The 18320-nt window shown below is 48.7% G+C and overlaps 1 protein-coding gene across 1 annotated transcript in view; it reads right to left on the bottom strand.

Annotated features, from left to right (window-relative positions):
• The window catches only part of SCN4A (sodium voltage-gated channel alpha subunit 4), a 123691-nt gene that overhangs the window by 43610 nt on the left and 61761 nt on the right, over window positions 1-18320 (bottom strand). Inside the window, exons 15-16 of the mRNA XM_056863972.1 lie at window positions 4534-5109; window positions 1757-1765 (exon numbers count right to left, since the gene is read on the bottom strand). Of these exons, the coding sequence (XP_056719950.1) occupies window positions 1757-1765; window positions 4534-5109 (585 nt within the window). The remainder of the gene's footprint in view (window positions 1-1756; window positions 1766-4533; window positions 5110-18320) is intronic.

The raw sequence follows: 18320 nt of genomic DNA on the forward strand, positions 1-18320 counted from the left end.
AGCACAACATTCTGGCTCCCTAAGAGCTGAATTCAGGGGCAGTCTGGCCATTTAACTTACAGGGAAATTTCCCAGTGGGCCACTGCTCTAGAATAGGCTAGCCAACTGCCTAGTGGGGGCGGGCAAAAGCCCGCCAATCCACCAGGCTGCCCACCGACCCTCAGCTGGTCGGTGGGTGGAAGAGAGCCAGCGGCAGAGGGCCCCGCGATCAGCGTGGGCATGAACTGCACAATGCGCCAATGTAGGGTTGCCAGGCCCCTCTTTGCCACCGGTGGGAGGTTTTTGGGATGGAGCCTTAGGAGGGCGGGGTTTGGGGAGGGACTTCAATGCCATAGAGTCCAATTGCCAAAGTGGCCATTTTCTCCAGGTGAACTGATCTCTATCGACTGGACGTCAGTTGTAATAGCGGGAGATCTCCAGCTATTACCTGGAGGTTGGCAGCACTATGCCAATGTCACTTCCAAGTTTACCCAGAAGCAATGTGGACGCTCTAGCTATTGCCTCTGAAACTTTATGGAAACTCTAGGGAGGCGATTGCTAGAGGGTCTGCGTTGCTTCCGGGTAAACCTGGAAGTGATGTCGACGTGTTGCACGGGTCGCTCGTGCACCAATCGCAGCCACCAGCCACACCCCCTAGAACCTACCCTGGAAGGCCACTGGGACCAGGAACAATCAGAGCCAAGCCCCAGCAACTCTGCTAGAGCCTCAGGGGCCACCTGGCTCACCTTCATCGGCAATGGCGACTGGGGTTGTTTATGCATGGGTACTTTCACTCACATTTGCCCCAGGTCTGTCTCGGTTGTACCTTGGAGTTATGCATGAGTTTTCTGTCCATTAGAGATGACCTCACTGTCAGCCCTCACAAATCCCAGGACTTCCTCCATTAACCCAATTCTTCCCTCTCCCCTGAGCTCAGCCCAGGTGAAATCTCCACCCATAAGGCAAAGCGCATGACACGGAAGCTTGGTTTCTCTCACAGAAAGCATGCAGCCAGTTACAAAGCAGCATGTAAAGAGGCAGGGATTCAAATGCTTCCTGCTTTCTTGGAGCTCTTTCTGAGCAGAAGAAAGGCTTTTTACAAACGGGGTTGGATTTCTCCCCCCCCCTTCTTTTCAGATTGCTACGTTTTTTGTTTTTTGTTCTTAAAATGCTTTTTTATGCAGCAATTGGGTTTGGAGGGGATATTCTCTCACAGTAAGCTCTACAAAGTAAGCCAATTACAAAGCAGCATTTAAGGGGCGGGGACTTGATTTGAGCTTGGAGACTGCTGGTGCATAGATTCCCAACAGGAAAGTGTGAGTCCTGCGAGCAATGAACCTCAGGTAAAACTCCCATGCGTAGACGACCAGTTCATTAGCTGTCTTTTCCTGCTCTGCTGCCAGGTTTCAGGAGGGAGCAATGGGAGAATTAATGCTCATCGTTTGCGTCACTGAGCCAAGTGGCCCCTGAGGCCCTAGCTTGGAGTACCCCGGGAGCCACTCAGCTTGGCTTGCTCCAGTCCACTCCTGGATGAATTAGAAATCATAGAAACGCAGGGTTGGAAGTAGGGTTGCCAGGTCCGCTTCGCCACCGGCCGGAGGTTTTTGGGGCGGGGCCTGAGGAGGGCGGGGTTTGGGGAGGGACTTCAATGCCATAGAGTCCAATGGCCAAAGCGGCCATTTTCTCCAGGGGAACTGATCTCTATTGGCTAGAGATCAGTTGTAATAGAAGATCTCCAGCTAGTACCTGGAGGTTGGCAACCCTAGTTGGAAGGGACCTTGGTTACCTGTTATTTTCTGGTTTCAATGCAAAGGACAATTTTTTTTTTACATTTAAGCCTGTAAATAGTTGGGGCCCTGTATAGAACAAGGAGTGCCTCTTCCCAAATGTGTCCCTCAAGCCAACATGAAGGGATCCCATTGCAAGTTTCAAGACAGTGACGTATGCAGCCTCGAAGAAGTTTACTCCTGTGGATTTTTAATTATTACTTGGTTTTATTCTTGATACAAGGGAGGAAATAATGCAGTTTTTCTTATTTCCTCTTCCTTAATTAAACTCCCATCTGTGTTGAGCTCTCTATGGAGAATGTTCCTCTATCTCATTGGAATACCAAGTGGCCCTGACCCCCAAACGTGGAGAGAGAGAGAGAAACCAAAGTTCTTCATTCTTAGGGTTGCCAATCACCAGGTAGCACCTGGAGATCTCCTGCTATTACAATTGATCTCCAGGCAACCAAGATCAGTTCCCCTAGAGAAAATGGATGGTTTGGAGGGTGGACTGTATGCCATTCTACCCTGCTGAAATCCTTCCTCTCCCCAAACCCTGCCCTCCCCTGGCTCCACCACCAAAATCTCCAGGTACTTCCCAACCCAGAGTTGGCAACCCTAGTCATCCTTGCAGAAAAACGAAGCACGGGAAATATTGTTGGACCCCCCCCCCCCAAAAAAAAAATTGCAGCGATGTATTGTTCGGCGAAGGCTTTCACGGTCAGAGTTCATTGGTTTTCTTTCCTGACGTTTCGCCAGCAGCTGTGATGCTTGCCACAGCTGCTGGCGAAACATCAGGAAAGAAAATACCAAGACCACGGTCACCCAGCCCGGATAACCAAGAACCGATGTATTTTTCTTCCCCCCTTCTCTTTCTTCTTTTTTATTCAGACTTCCCAGTTGCAGTGAACTCTCTGTGCAAAAATCGTCCTTATCTCATTAGAAGACCAAGTGGCTTAGACACCCAGAATGCTGAGAGAGAAAACTGATTGAAAGCAATTAGAACCAAAAGAAATATGGTCTAAGAAAACGTTTCAGTTATGTATTGATTTTAAAGTGATTTTTCACCTTCTAAGAGCTTGGGATCAGAGTGCAGGAAGTTCAGATGGCTGCAGGAATAGGGTGGCCAGCTCCAGGTTGGGAAATACCTGGAGATTTGGGGGGTGGGGCTAAGGACAGTGGAGTTTGGGGAGGGAAGGGACTTCAGTGGGGTATAATGGCATAGAGTCCACCTTCCAAAGCGGCCATTTCCTCCAGCTGAACTGATCTCTATTGCCTGAAGATCAATTGAAATCCCAGGAGATCTCCAGCCTCCACCTGGAGGATTGGGAACGACCACAGGAAGAAGTAAGGAATTTGGACAACTGCCCTTTGGGAAGGAAGATGTATCCATTGTTCCTGTCCTGTATCCATTGTTCCTGTCTAAGCATAATAAGGGAGGGAAGCATTGTGTGTTAAGGACGTTGATTCCTGTGAGAAGGATCATGGTTTGGAGAGAGAGGGGTTGGTCTTTAGAGGGGACCCAATCCTTGCTGCTGCTCACAGGGAGAAGAGCTGGGAAGTGGTCATTTCTAGGGTGGGTGGCAATAGAGGAAGTGTGTCAGGAGTCAGCCCGGGGGAACTTTGGCAACTGCTTGAACAAGCCAATTCCTGATCGCAAGGGAAGTGTGGTAAGAACGGGCAAGGTGTCTTTCAAGGAAGATTGTTCACCAAAATATTGTCGAAGGCTTTCACGGTCAGAGTTCATTGGTTCTTGTAGGTTATCCGGGCTGTGTAACCGTGGTCTTGGAATTTTCTTTCCTGACGTTTCGCCAGCAACTGTGGCAGGCATCTTCAGAGTAGTAACACTGAAGGACAGTGTCTCTCAGTGTCAAGGGTGTAGAAAGAGTAATATATAGTCAGAAAGAGGTTGGGTTTGAGCTGAGTATTGTCCTGCAAAAGTATTGTCCTGTAAGTATCAAGATAATGTGCTAATGAGGGTATGGTATGTTAATATGGAACCATTGTATCCTGAAGTGATCTGTTAATGTGTGTAATCCAAAACTAATCTGTATGGCTATTGTTGAATGTGTCTTTGTCTGGAGGTGTTTCAGGGCAGGAAGCCAAGCCTTATTCATTCTTAAACTCTCCTCTTTTCTGTTAAAGTTGTGCTGATGTTTGTGAATTTCAATGGCTTCTCTGTGCAATCTGACAAAATAGTTGGTAGAATTGTCCAGTCTTTCAGTGTCTTGGAATAAGACCCTGTGTCCTGTTTGTGTCAGTCCATGTTCAGCCACTGCTGATTTCTCAGGTTGGCCAAGTCTGCAGTATCTTTCATGTTCTTTTATCCTTGTTTGTATGCTGCGTACAGATTACAGATTAGATACAGATTAGTTTTGGATTACACACATTAACAGATCACTTCAGGATACAATGGTTCCATATTAACATACCATACCCTCATTAGCACATTATCTTGATACTTACAGGACAATACTTTTGCAGGACAATACTCAGCTCAAACCCAACCTCTTTCTGACTATATATTACTCTTTCTACACCCTTGACACTGAGAGACACTGTCCTTCAGTGTTACTACTCTGAAGATGCCTGCCACAGTTGCTGGCGAAACGTCAGGAAAGAAAATTCCAAGACCACGGTTACACAGCCCGGATAACCTACAAGAACCAATTGTTCACCAAGTTTCTCAAGGTACCTGTAATTAGCATCCAAGGAGCACAGCTGGGAAACCACTGGAACAGCCCCCCCCCCCATCCTTCCTCTCTCCTCACAAGGATCCAGGACTCACCTTGGTGTCTTCAGCAGTCTCTTCCCCCGTGTCCGTTTCATCATACAGGTCAGACTCTTCAGAGGCTATTGGGACATGTATGGTCAGGTTGGGATTGTTAATGAAGTTCATGTGATCCAAGTCATCAATGAATGGTGCTCTTTTCGCGATGCGATCCAAGTAGTTTGGTTTGGAGCCCTGGCTGATGTCCATCCCATTAATTACCAGCTGTTTTTTGGCTATGCCATCGACGTAATCAGATTTGGAGTCCTGGCCCACATCGCGCAACTCATCTATGACTGACTCTTTTTTGGCTATGCCATCCATGTAATCAGACTTGGAGTCCTGGCCTGTGTCCATGTGGTTGAGGACAATGTTCTCCTTCTTGCTGTCATCCTGCTCCTTGCTTGGTGGTTCCTTCTTCCCCTTCCACAGCTGGTGAAGCAGCTGCAGCACCTGCTTCTTGACAAAGTCAATCCCCCGTGTGATCCTGCCAATTGCGATCTGCAAATTATTCATCTCGCCGTCATCATCAGAGCCTGCAAGACTATCAGCACTGAAGGAACTCAGCAGCAAAGCCAAGAACAAGTTGAGAACCTGGGGGTGGGGGGTGGGGGGAAACACAAAAGAGACACTATCTTAAAAATCAGAAAGGTGCTCCTTCAGAAATTAGGACCTTGTCAAAAAACAGATCCTATGGTCATCAGATCAGAGAGAAGCCACCAAGTACAGAGTAACAGGAAACATGCAGAACAAAATTCGAGAAGTACTTTAAAGACCGACTACATTTTCCAGGATACCAGCTTTTGTGAGTCAAAGCTCACTTTGTAATAACATGCAAGAATCCACCACCTAATCAGTAGTCATGTGATTGCAAACGAGCAGGGCTGTGTGGAGCATGTGCTAAAAAAACTATACTTAATTTTTTTAATTAATCCAAACTCTTGGAAGTGTACGCATGCGCTAAAACAAGACGGACGCGGCACTCCGAGCTCTCCTCTGAACTAAAGAATTTATAGCTCTAAAAGAATGTAATGAGGGAGTACTAGTATATTCAACGAGATAAGTGGTGAGGAAAACTAAGAGAAACAGAGGTGATAAGAGTTTTGAAATCTCAACACCGGTAAGACCGCTTTGTTTATAGCCTTCCTGGGGGAAGCCTTGAGGCCGCAAAAAGCCTACTCACACTCCCCTAATTAGCTTCTAAGATGGCTAGGAATATTAAGGAATTGTCAGAACAAATAGCTGCTCTTCACAATACAGTGACAGCATTTCAAAATAAAATGAGCGAAGAAATGAAGACTATTAAACAAGACATAGCGGAAGTGGGCAGAGAATTAATAGGAATTAAGCAATTAGCTACCTCTGCAAAAGTACTCGCAACAGAAAACGAGCAGAAAATAGTCCAATTAAACTAGCAGATTACAGAACTCTCCGACCATAACCGTAATTTTGGCAGGGATTTCGGAAGAAGTTTCTGCCAAACATTTAGATGAATGGCTGGCTGAGAATGGGGTCAAACTGCAACCAGATGAAATAGAACGAGCTCACTGCTTGCAAAAAAGAGGGAATGGAGGAGCACCCCGAGATGTTATAATTAAATTTACAAGAGAAAAGCTTCAACAACAAGTATATAAAGAACTGGGAAAAAAAGAAGGACCTGAGCTTCAGAGGAAGAAGAGTGTGGGTGAGACAAGACTTTTGTCAAGAAACTCTTAAGAAAAAGAATTTAATGCGGCTGTGAGGGTCTCTGTCTTTGTGTCTCTGCCTTCCATCACCTGCGGTGTTATCAGTGAACTCGTAAAAGCAGTTCACACCTTCTGGTCTCAGGCGCCAGGCCTGATGGCCCATGTATCTTCCCCCCCGCTGTTCTTCCTGCCAGTACTCCCTCAGGCCGGTGCGGCCTTGGAAGTGTGATAGCCGCACCAGACTTCCTGGGATCCGTCTGATGTTTTGTATTATGCCAAGCTTGTAACTTCCCATAACAATAAGTGTGAACCCCAGTGCCCCAGTGCCCTGGAGTCAATATATTCTGTAAACCCGTATAGCCCCTCACTTGCAACTTTCTACCTGTGCCTGTCTCATCTCCTGAAGGCTTCAATAAATCTATTGTTTCTGTATCAACGTCTGAGCAACTGATTTGGAGAAGCAAACTCAGAGAGGGGGATCTCTCACATTAAGTTGCAAGTCCTTGCCTCTCGGACTGCAGCTGTACCGCTTTGGACAGAATGTCAGCCGACGAGGACACCACCCCTAACCCCGATGCCCCCAAGGAACCGGACGAGCCGGAGAAGCCGGACCCGAAGGAGGAGGGAGCCAAGCCAAAGGAACCGAAGGTTCGCGCCCCCGACCAAGATCGGGACGGACGTCCCCGGGGGCTTACTTATTGGCTGGACTCTCCCAAGGGCTGGTCGCTCTCGCGGACTGCGGCGAAGGATCGCCGGTTGGCCTTCCCCAGCACGGGACTCGAAGGGGACCCGGCCCGCAAAGAGGCCCTCATGGAGGAAGAACGAAAGCAGTGGCAGGAAGACCGCCGGGCTATGCAGGAGCAGATGGAGATCATGCAACGCGTAATGGGTGAGATGGCCACGACCCTAGATGCGCTGAAGTTGCAACCTCCAGCCGGTGCTCCCCCAGACGGGGCGCCGGTAGTTCCGCCCGCAACCCCTGCCCCCCCGGCCCGTCGGGACCTGAAAGTCACGTATGACGGGTCGGGAGACCAGTTGACCTTTTTTATGGTCCAAGTAGACATTTTTATGCGGGAACAAGGCCGAACCTTCGCTTCTGAGGAGTCCCGGGTGCAGTACGTGGCTTCCTTACTGCAAGGGGAGGCGGCTGCCTGGATGGTGTTGCAGTATGAACTCCGCTCGCCGGTGCTGCGAACCCTGGACGAGTTCATGGTAGCACTCCGAAACCGTTTTGAGGACCCGACTCTGGGTGAGCGGGCTAAAGCCTCCCTGATGCAACTGCGCCAAGGGACTAAGTCGGTGGCGCAGTATGCAAGTGAGTTCCAGTCACTGGCTAGCCGAATTCTGGACTGGAGTGAAGCTACCTTGGTACAATGTTTCAGGGAGGGTCTCAACCCAGACCTCCAACATTGGGCCTTCATGCAAGGGAACCCCCCGGATGTGGAAGGTTGGGTTCGCCATGCTGCTGACATCGAGAATCGCAAACAACTCCTGAACTTGTCCAAGCAACGGCTTGGGCGAGACCCCAGGCCCCGAGGTGACCGTGGCCGGGAACTCCGGCAAGGGGGTGGCGGGGGTCTCTCGGCCGCGGAACGCCGCAAGCGGTTCGAGGCCGGCGTCTGCCTGATCTGCGGGGGAAAGGGTCACTTTGCATCGCAATGCCCCTCTCGCTCAGGCCGTCCGACCCCCCCCCGCCAAACCCAGGCCGAGCCGACGAAACCGGCCGCCGACAGCCAGCCTCGCCGCAGAAGTGGACCACTGAGCCGGCGCTCCGGCGCACCCTCCGCTCTCCACGCGCGCCCCCAGGATGGGGCATCCGACTCTACGGTCCCATCGGGGTCCCGGATTACAAATACCGTCTTTGATTCGGACGGCTCCCCGGAAGCCACCACCCCGTCCCCCTCTTCCAGCGAGGAGGAAGAGTGGGAACAGCCGGCAAAAAACGCCGTCGGTCTGCTGTAGAGGGGGCTCCGCAGCAGACCGTCCCTATCGTTGTGCAAGGAGCTCCACCGATGGTAAGCGCCCAAGAGGACAATGTATTTGTGCGTGTTCATCTGTCCCTACCCAAAGGGGGTCCCCCGTTAGAGGTCCCCGCGTTGGTCGACTCGGGGTGTGCCCGCACCATGATAAATGAGGAAACTGCCAAGAAGTTGGGTGTCCGGCGCAAGCGGCTTCCGGGACCCCTCCGTTTTTCCCAAATGGACGGGAGTGACTTTAAACGGGGCCCTGTGACCCACAGAACTGCAGCCGTGATTATGTCCGTGGGGGAACATTGGGAACGGTTGTATTTCACCATCGCCCCTATTGTAACCCCTGTGGTGTTAGGGATGAACTGGTTAAGGGGACACAATCCCTCCATTGATTGGGTTAAACGGGTGCTTTCCTTCCCCGAAAACCCCTGTGGGTTGCATGACAAGGAACGGGTACTCAGAACTCCAGCCGCCGCACTGGTAGGGTCCCCCGCCCCAGTCTCTCCTCAATTACCCTCTGAGTACTTGCAGTTTACTGATGTTTTCGATGTTAGAGAATGCGACGAACTGCCTCCCCACAGAGAAACGGACTGTGCCATCGAGATTGTAGGGGAAGGCAAACTGTCTAAGGGAAAGGTTTACCCCATGAGCCCTAGTGAAAAGACTGTATTGCGAGACTATCTGGATGTCAATCTGGCGAGGGGTTTCATACGCCCCTCCAAGGCTCCTTATTCAGCCCCAGCTTTCTTTGTAAAGAAAAAGACGGGAGATTTAAGACTGTGTATTGACTTTCGCAGACTGAACGCAGTCACCCAGTCTAATGCTTACCCCCTCCCTCTTATTCCTGACCTTCTAGCACAATTAAAGGAGGGCCGAATCTTCACCAAACTGGACTTGGTAGAAGCCTACCACCGCATTCGCATCAAAGAAGGAGACGAACCCAAAACGGCCTTTTCCAGTTGTTTTGGGATGTTTGAGTACCTGGTCATGCCGTTCGGACTTTCGGGGGCTCCGAGTGTCTTTATGCAATTAATTAATGAAGTTTTGCATGATTTACTGTTTCGGGGGGTGGTGGTATTTCTCGATGACATTCTTATTTACTCTGAGACCATGGAAGAACATGTGCGCCTAGTGCGAGAAGTGCTCCAGCGGCTGCGGGAGCACAAACTGTATGCTAAGGTGTCCAAGTGTGAATTCCACCAACCTTCTATTACATTTCTGGGGTATGTGATTTCCCACCAAGGGTTGGAAATGGACCCCGCCAAGGTCCAGGCGGTGCGGGACTGGGAAACCCCCACTACCCGCCGCCAACTTCAACAGTTTTTGGGGTTTGCCAACTTTTACCGGAATTTCATTCCCAACTTTGCCCAAGTTGCGCTTCCCCTCACTGCCCTGTTGCGTACCAAGGACAGGGGGGCTAGCGCCGCACTCCCCTCAGCCCGTCTGCAATGGTCTCCCCAGTGCCAGCAAGCTTTTGAACGTTTAAAGCTACTTTTTTCATCCGAACCCGTTTTGGCTCACCCGGATTGCACCAAGCCCTTCGTGGTGCAGGTGGATGCCTCGGATGTAGCCATGGGCGGGGCCCTATTGCAGAGGGATGAGGGGGGACGGTTGAGGCCATGCGCCTACTTCTCCAAGAAGTTTTCCCAGTCCGAGATCAACTGGGCCATTTGGGAGAAGGAGGCAGCAGCGGTCAAACATGCCCTTACCATATGGAGACACTTCTTAGAGGGGGCCGAGCTGCCGTTCGAAGTGTGCACAGATCACAAGAATCTTGAGGCTCTCAAGGGAGCTAGAAAACTCAATGCCAAACAAATTCGGTGGGCCCAATTTTTTGCAAAATTCCGGTTCACCCTCAAACATGTCCCTGGCAAAGAAAATGCCCTAGCTGATGCTTTGTCACGACTTCCCCAGTATCGCAACGATTTCGATCGCCCCGTCGACTCCCTGTTCACTCCCGAACAGCGAGGGGAAGTCCCTGGCTTGGCCGTCACCACCCGATCCCAAGCCCGCCAACCGGAGACCCCCCCTACGCTCAAAGGTATCCCGGAAGCATTCCAACAGCGACTCCGGGACGCCTCCTTACAGGAGGAGGAGCACCATCTCCTCCCCACTGGCTTGGAACGAACCAACACTTGGTGGGTGCAAGGGGGGAAACTATATGTCCCATCTTCCCTTCGCAAAGAAGTATTGGGACTTGTACATGGGGCCAGGCTAGCGGGTCATTTTGGTTTCATAAAAACGCTTCACCTGGTTCGAAGGCAATTCTGGTGGCCCGGTATGAGATCTGATGTAGAGTTGTATGTGCGCAGCTGCCCCACCTGCGCCACAGCCAAGAAACGGATGGGAAAACCCCCGGGGCTTCTCAAACCGCTTGAGAACCCCTCCCGTCCCTGGGAAGTCATCGCCATGGATTTTATCACCGACCTACCTCCAAGTCGAGGGAAAACGGTTCTCTGGGTTATCACAGACCTCTTTTCCAAACAGGTTCATTTCGTTCCATGTGCAGGTCTTCCTTCAGCCCAGGGCTTAGCTAAACTGTTCATCACGCACGTCCTCAGGCTACACTCGATCCCGAGGAAGGTCCTCTCCGACCGGGGGGTCCAGTTTGTTGCCAAATTCTGGCGGGCTTTCCTAAAGTTAATGGGAGTGGAGGAACAGGGCCTTTCTTCCGCCTATCACCCCCAAACGGATGGTCAAACGGAACGAGTAAATGCGGTAGTAGAATGTTATTTGCGTTGCTATGTAAATTTCCACCAGGACGACTGGGTCGACCTGCTGCCATTTGCCGAATATGCGTACAACAATGCGCCTCATTCCTCTACCGGCTTTAGTCCCTTCCAAGTTATATACGGGACGGATTTTGGCCCTTTCGGTTCTGCCCCCGTCTCGCCAGAGCTCCAGTCTACCCCTGATCTTCAGGAGTGGATTCAGGTGGTTAAATCCACCTGGCCATGGTTGCTCAAAAATCTGGAAAGGGCAAAAAGCAAGTACAAGGAACAAGCAGACAAACACCGGTCTCCGGGATGGGAACTCAAGGTGGGGGAGCAAGTCTATCTGTCCACCAAAAACCTCCGCTCTCTTCGCCCCTGCAAAAAACTGAGCGACCGTTATGTAGGACCTTTCCCCATTACCAGAGTAATCAACGAGGTTACCGTGGAACTGAGTCTCCCTAAGACTCTCAAGGGAGTTCATCCAGTCTTCCATATAAGCCTCCTCAAACCTTATGTAGCAGCTCCCCAGTTCCACCCCCCTCCCGCTCATGAGATTCCTACCGTAGTAGGGGGGGATACCCATTTGGAAATATCCAAGGTTTTAGATTCCAAATGGAAGAAAGGGAAACTGTTTTACTTTGTTCGCTGGAAAAACCTTGGCTCCGCTCATGACGAATGGGTGGCCGCACCCCACATGGCAGCTCCTCGCTTGGTCCGAGAATTCCACCTCGCTTATCCCGATAAGCCTCGTCCTCTCGGAGGGGGGCCTTAAGGGGGGCAGAATGTGAGGGTCTCTGTCTTTGTGTCTCTGCCTTCCATCACCTGCGGTGTTATCAGTGAACTCGTAAAAGCAGTTCACACCTTCTGGTCTCAGGCGCCAGGCCTGATGGCCCATGTATCTTCCCCCCCGCTGTTCTTCCTGCCAGTACTCCCTCAGGCCGGTGCGGCCTTGGAAGTGTGATAGCCGCACCAGACTTCCTGGGATCCGTCTGATGTTTTGTATTATGCCAAGCTTGTAACTTCCCATAACAATAAGTGTGAACCCCAGTGCCCCAGTGCCCTGGAGTCAATATATTCTGTAAACCCGTATAGCCCCTCACTTGCAACTTTCTACCTGTGCCTGTCTCATCTCCTGAAGGCTTCAATAAATCTATTGTTTCTGTATCAACGTCTGAGCAACTGATTTGGAGAAGCAAACTCAGAGAGGGGGATCTCTCACAGCGGCCCTATGCCCAAAAATTGCATGCAAATAAAATTTACATGGGGCTATCCATCCTCAATAATTATTTTCCAAGAGGGAAAGAGGCTTATGGCACGAAATACCTCAGAAGCGATAGAACTATTAAAACGGATGGGAATAGATACAGAAGATATGAGTGAGCAAGAAATGGAAGAAGCAGAAGCTGAAGAGGACCCTGAGGAAGGAGGATCAGCAAGAGCTGAAAAACGCCCTAGGAAGACACACAAAGTGAAACCACCTAAAAGGGAAGTATACAAAGTTAATTGAGCTAATGTGTAATATGTAAGACAATTCAGGAGAGGGAGGAGATGCGTGCACCCCAAGAAGTGGAGAGAGGGGATGCTTTTCTATCCCCAGTCAGCTTCTCTACCACAGGGTGGGATGGGAAAGGGAAGGGGTGGGTTAGCAAACTATTTAAAATATTATCAGCCACGGAGCCTTAAGTCTCAAAGTAATAAGGAATATGGATAGATTAATAAGATTACTTACACTGAATGTCAATGGGTTAACTTTGGATCTTAAGAGATACAGGATATCTAAACTCGCAAGAGACCAAAAGATTGATGTGTTATGTCTCCAGGAAACACATAAGAAAAAAAATGATAAGAAGCCGCTTTTAAAAGATACTGCCTGGGTGTCATTAGCATAAGCTAGAAGTGATTCTAGGTTAAAAGGAGTAGCAGTCTTGATTCACAAGAAATATAAAGTGGAAGAAATGGAAAAATGGTAGATAGAGACGGCAGATATTTATTAGTTAAATTTAAATTGGAAGGTAAACGGTATACAATGGCAAATATTTACACCCCAAACAAAGGACAAAAGAAGTTTTTATGCAATATTATGAAAGGGCTAGAGGAAATAAAAGTGATCAAATTCAATGAATTGGAACATAAATTTTTTACAAAATGGTACAAAACACCAGCGCAATTAGCGAATATGTTTCCAGGACTAAGCCCCATGTGTTGGCATTGTAGACAATCTAAAGGTTGGTTCTCCAATATGTGGTGGGAATGAGTAGAGGTTAGGGACTTTTGGACACAAATATTAGAAATCATAAAGAGAATATGTAAAGTATCCTTAACCATAGATTTCAAGCTAATGTTAATGAGCACAACAGGGAACTCGGGGGTAAATAAGAGGGATCAGGCCATACTCAAGGCTATGCTATTAGCAAGCAAAGCAGTAATAGCTCTGGGTTGGAAGGATAAAAGTAAATGGACTATAGAAATCTGGCACAACTATCTGTTTGAATTTATACAGTCGGATATCGTCGAGATGATGCGCCAGAAGACTTCATGGGAAGACAAGAGCAGGGAAATCACGAGTAGATGGAAGACCTACTTAGAGTGGATATCAGTGGAAGGAAGAAAAGACATTCAGTGGAAGATACAGACTTTGTGCCCATGGCTGGGATTAAGAGACTAAAGGAGTGGGGTTAGGGAGGGGGATGGGAGGGATGGGAGGGAATGAGAAAAGTATGTTATACAAACATTGTATGTAGAATAAGAAATATATAATTGAAATTTGTATAAAAAGAAACAATAAAAAAATCAAAACTCTTTTTCCTAGAGAAATTGGTAATTGGCAAACGAGAATGTATTTGCTTATTTTGCAAAAGTTATCGTTGTGCCCCATCTCGGAGTTCTGTCCAGGCTCTCCGTCACAGCTATAAGGGCTAGAAACACATTTTTAAAGGCAAGCTGACAGCCTCAGGATGATGGATCCTGCACTTTAATACACACTTGGCTCTTATTTATTATTATTTTTATTTATTTTTCAAATTTATAGCCCGCCCAGCAAGCCAGGCTCAGGTCGGGTCACAATTAAAATACATAAAACACATTTAAATCATCAACATCATTAAAACAATAATCTCAATAAAACACTTATATGCAGGTGGCCACAAATTTACCCAGGTGCCACTGTGTAATAGAATATCAGCAGTTCAGCCCCCCACAGATTTCAAGAGTGGGGGGCCGGGGGGGCGGGATGGGGAGGCCAGTAATGATGGATCCTCTCGCGGCTGTCTTCAGTTATAGGACTGGCAGAATAGCTCCGTTTTACAGGCCGTCCGGAACTCCTTAAGATCCCACAGGGCCCTGATATCACCAGGAAGACTATTCCAATTTAATTCCCATTTGTCATCCAGGGTCTCAGGCAGAGGCTCTCACATGAACACATGAAGCTGCCTTATACTGAATCGGACCCTTGGTCCATCAAAGTCAGTACTGTCTACTCAGACCGGCAGCGGCTCTCCAGGGTCTCAGGTAGCTCTCAGGCAGCTACCCATCACTAAACACATATAAAAACTAGCAAAGGGATAAAACACTCCAGTCACAGGTTTTAAAAAGAATAACTACAGCAGAAGTATAATCAGGCAGCCCATTTCCTTCCTCGCTAGGAACTTGCTTCCTCTGCAAGACTGAAGTACTTGTGTGGAATATACATATGTCTGTACTTGAGCTTTTTTGAATCACATTGTTTCCCCCCCCAGTATCACACCAATACAAATTTTGCTATGCTTGCCCAGAACTGTGGAGCACACCCACCACTGGTAAAAAAAAAATGTGCAAAGCTGCTGTCCCAGGTGAGACAGCGTCCTCCCAACCCCCCTCTGTCCCTCCTTTCTTCTTTTGCCATGAAGCATCTTATGGGGGTCCCAGAGGGGAGAGCCACAAGGGTCCCAGACTCCCAGAAGAGGCACACTGGAGAAACATTCTGCGTGACCATATTGTGAGAATGCCAAACCCAGCCTGGATCAAGCTGAGTCAGCTCTTCATGACAGGGAAATCAAATTCCGTCAGCAAAAGTCCAGCCAAGAGGTCTCTTATCCCTTCCAAGGGGCTCTTAACAGACACTTGGCCAGCTTTGGCAAGCCCCATAATACCCCCTTCAGACACCCTCCTTTCTTGAACACATGAACACATTAAGCAGCCTTATACTGTATTAGACCCTTGGTCCATCAAAGTCAGTATTGTCTACTCAGACCGGCAGTGGCTCTCCAGGGTCTCAGGCAGTCTTTCCCATCACCTGCTTGCCTGGTCCCTTTAACTGGAGATGCCGGGGATTGAACCTGGGATCTTCTGCATGCCAAGCAGATGCTCTACCACTGAGCCACAGTGTCAGAGGTTGTCTTTGATTCTTCAATGTCAGAGGTTGTCTTTGATCCTTCACTACGTGTCCTTTGATTTCTATAGTAGCCATGCTTGGGCTGGCCTGTACAAGCGGTCAGGCTCTTGACATAAGTTAGGCCAGTGTTTGCATATTTTGCTCTGCTATTCCCACTCCCTGTTCCCCCACCCTCTGCCTTGGCCTTGGCCAGCTAATGAGCAGTACTCTGTTTAGGTTGCTTCTTCCTCCCTTCCTGCCAGGCAACGTTATCTATCCCTTTCCCAGGCCCTTTGAAACTGCACCTGTGATGTAATCATGCTTTAAGTTATGCCTTGTAGTATGGCTCATCATTAGCAGCTTTGAACCTGGAAGTTGCCTTAGCTGTACCTGTTGCTTCTACAATAAAGTTTACCTGCTTCTGACTTGGCTGTCTGAGCGAGTGGCTTTTTGGGAATTGCCCAGGTTGGCTGGAGAACCTGACACACAGCCCCTCCTGGAGAGCTTTGAGGCCGGCGCCATATAAATGCACACTCTCCCGAGGTCACTTTGGCCATGCAGACCTTAATTTGGGTAAGAGCTCTTTTAAAATTGAACGTTACCCCCGAAGCGTGGCTTATGAGAAGGTGTGTACTTAGCTTGAGCAGTGCGGATGCTGTGGAAGTGCACTCACACACGGCTTATGGTTTTGATCACGCAGAGAAAGGCTTTTTATGCAGGTACGTTTCCCCACGGTCACCCCTGTCGACTGCTTTGGGGCTTCCTTTTGATTATGCATGCCTTTTCCACCCGTCAGAGGTTGCCTCGCTTCCTCTGCAAGACTGAAGTACTTTTGCCCGTGTTTTCCAGATTCTGGCTAAAACAGCATCTGGAAAATACAGGGAAAACGCGTGGGGAGAGCGAGGTGACCTCTGATGGGTGGAAAAGGCATGCATAATCAAAAGGAAGCTCCAAAGCGGTTGGCAGGGGTGGCCGCGGGGAAACAACCCTGCAAAAGGGGCAAACTGTGCTCCATTTTGGCTATTTGCAGCGGAAGATGGCTGTTCATGGTGCTAGTTGACTGCTGCCTCTGATGTCATGAACCCAAGTCCCCTGGCTACCTGAAGTAGATTTTTAAGTTTTTTAAAAAGAAGCTTGTTTTTAAAAAAAAAAAAAAAAAAAAGGAAGCAAGGAATACACATTCAAGTGACTGACTGTCCACACTGTCCAAGGTGCCAGCCTGTCTTTATTTGTAGGTTCATATGCCTGTCATTTGCAGAGCAAAGGGAATACGTTTGCCAGCTTCTAGGTGGGGCCTGGAGTTCTGGAATTACAACTGATCTCCCAATTATATAGATTAGCTCCCCTGGAGAAAATGGCAGACTCGGAGGGTGGACTGAGACCCCTCCCCTTCCCAAATGCCATCCTTGCCATACTCCACTCCAAAATCTCCAGGAACTTCCCAACCAAGAGTTGACAACCCCAGAAGAAGTCAGACTGACTCCACAAGATTAAAAAGTGGCAAACCCCAGTTTAAGCAACCTCTAGTTCCTAGCAGTTTTCCATCCAGGGGCTCTGAGCTTCAGCTTCAGAATTCCTTCAGACCATTCTCTGGGCTTAGGAATAGTGAATGTAAAGGTCCAGTCCAGGAGGACATGAAATAATAGAGTGAGAACACCCCTGAGCATGTGCAGCATGAGGGTTTTTTTTAAGGCATGATCAACTAAGCTAAAAACTGCATATATGTTTGATGTTGAGGCTGAGTGTTCAAACACACAAGGAAAATGACTCAAAGAATACACTGAGAACATTTCCAACACTATCAAGGCTGCTTCAAACATTCACACTTTTGCTACAATTTGGGCTGGCAACCAATTGCCGGCAACCAGTGAGAGGTTAGTAGGTGGGGACAAGGGGGGGGGGCGCAGGCATGTCAAGCATGTGACATAGGCTGTTTCCGCACCAATTGTTCTCAAAGTTTCATGAAACGTTTTATTTTCTCGTGTCTGCACTGTTTTCCCTCCGTTTGGTATTGGAAACGTTTTGCAATTGTTTAATCTCTGTGTTATCTGCAACTATTTATGTGATGAGCCAGCAAATGACAACAAGGAGTAAGGTTAGGATAGGAGGGAGATCAGGAGGCAATGAAGGAACAGCTGAGGATAGACTAGGGAAGCCAGTATCCGAACATTTCACTCGGCCAAGTTTGGCCCAAGAAGTGTCCCTCCAGCAAAAGTCGTCGTTCTACTTGTGGAAGAGCCACTTGCATGGAGGAAGGCTGGCAGTTTGGCTGAGTGGAGTGGTAAGATACAAGCCAGTGCAGGAAAGGTTATGCCACACAACTGGGCATGGAAGTAGGAATGGTAGTGTGACTCAGCCAAGATGCAAGGGAGATACAATAGCATTGCTGCAAGGGAACACAAATGCCCATTTTGTACGGATCAAGTAGACTCCCTAGCACACATTGTTTTAGCTTGTTCAGAAAATAATACTGCACAAAATAAATATATTACTCCCTGGATAAAACAGCTAATGACTCTGGGAAGTGGATACTGCATTATCTGCTATCAAGTAGATCAGTGAATTGGGTGAGAGATGTGGTAACTTTTCTCTTTATAGTTTCAAGAAAAAAATAATTTTCATCTCCCCCCCCCCAACTTTTAAAGTGTGAAATGGTAGATGAATAGCCAATGGCTGTTAAACCTAGGGAAAGGAATGGTAGAGTGGCTGACATAGGATGGGAGTGCATATGGAAAATCTCTCTCTCTTTCACCAGGTCTCAGCACCATCCAGTGAAAATCGTTGGGTAATAGATTCTGCATAGACGAAGTAAAACCCTTCATACAAGGCACACTGGAAGGGTGGTGGCCTAGATGGTGTCATATCCTGGCACAAATGAATGTCAGACAAGAGATCTGGCTCCACAGAGCCTCCACACTGCTGGTGAGGCAAGAGGTGGGAGAGTGCTCTGTCCTCCTGTTGGCAATGGATGTGCTGTGGCCTGACCCAGCCAGGCAAGCTCTTGCGAGGCGTTGGAGGTCAACAGCAGGCTTCTGCTCCACCCCACCCAAGATCCCTCCCCTGGCTCGCCCCCATCACTCTCACTGCA

This window comes from Euleptes europaea, chromosome 18 (assembly GCF_029931775.1).
Source record: "Euleptes europaea isolate rEulEur1 chromosome 18, rEulEur1.hap1, whole genome shotgun sequence".
Taxonomy (NCBI): Eukaryota; Metazoa; Chordata; class Lepidosauria; order Squamata; family Sphaerodactylidae; genus Euleptes; species Euleptes europaea.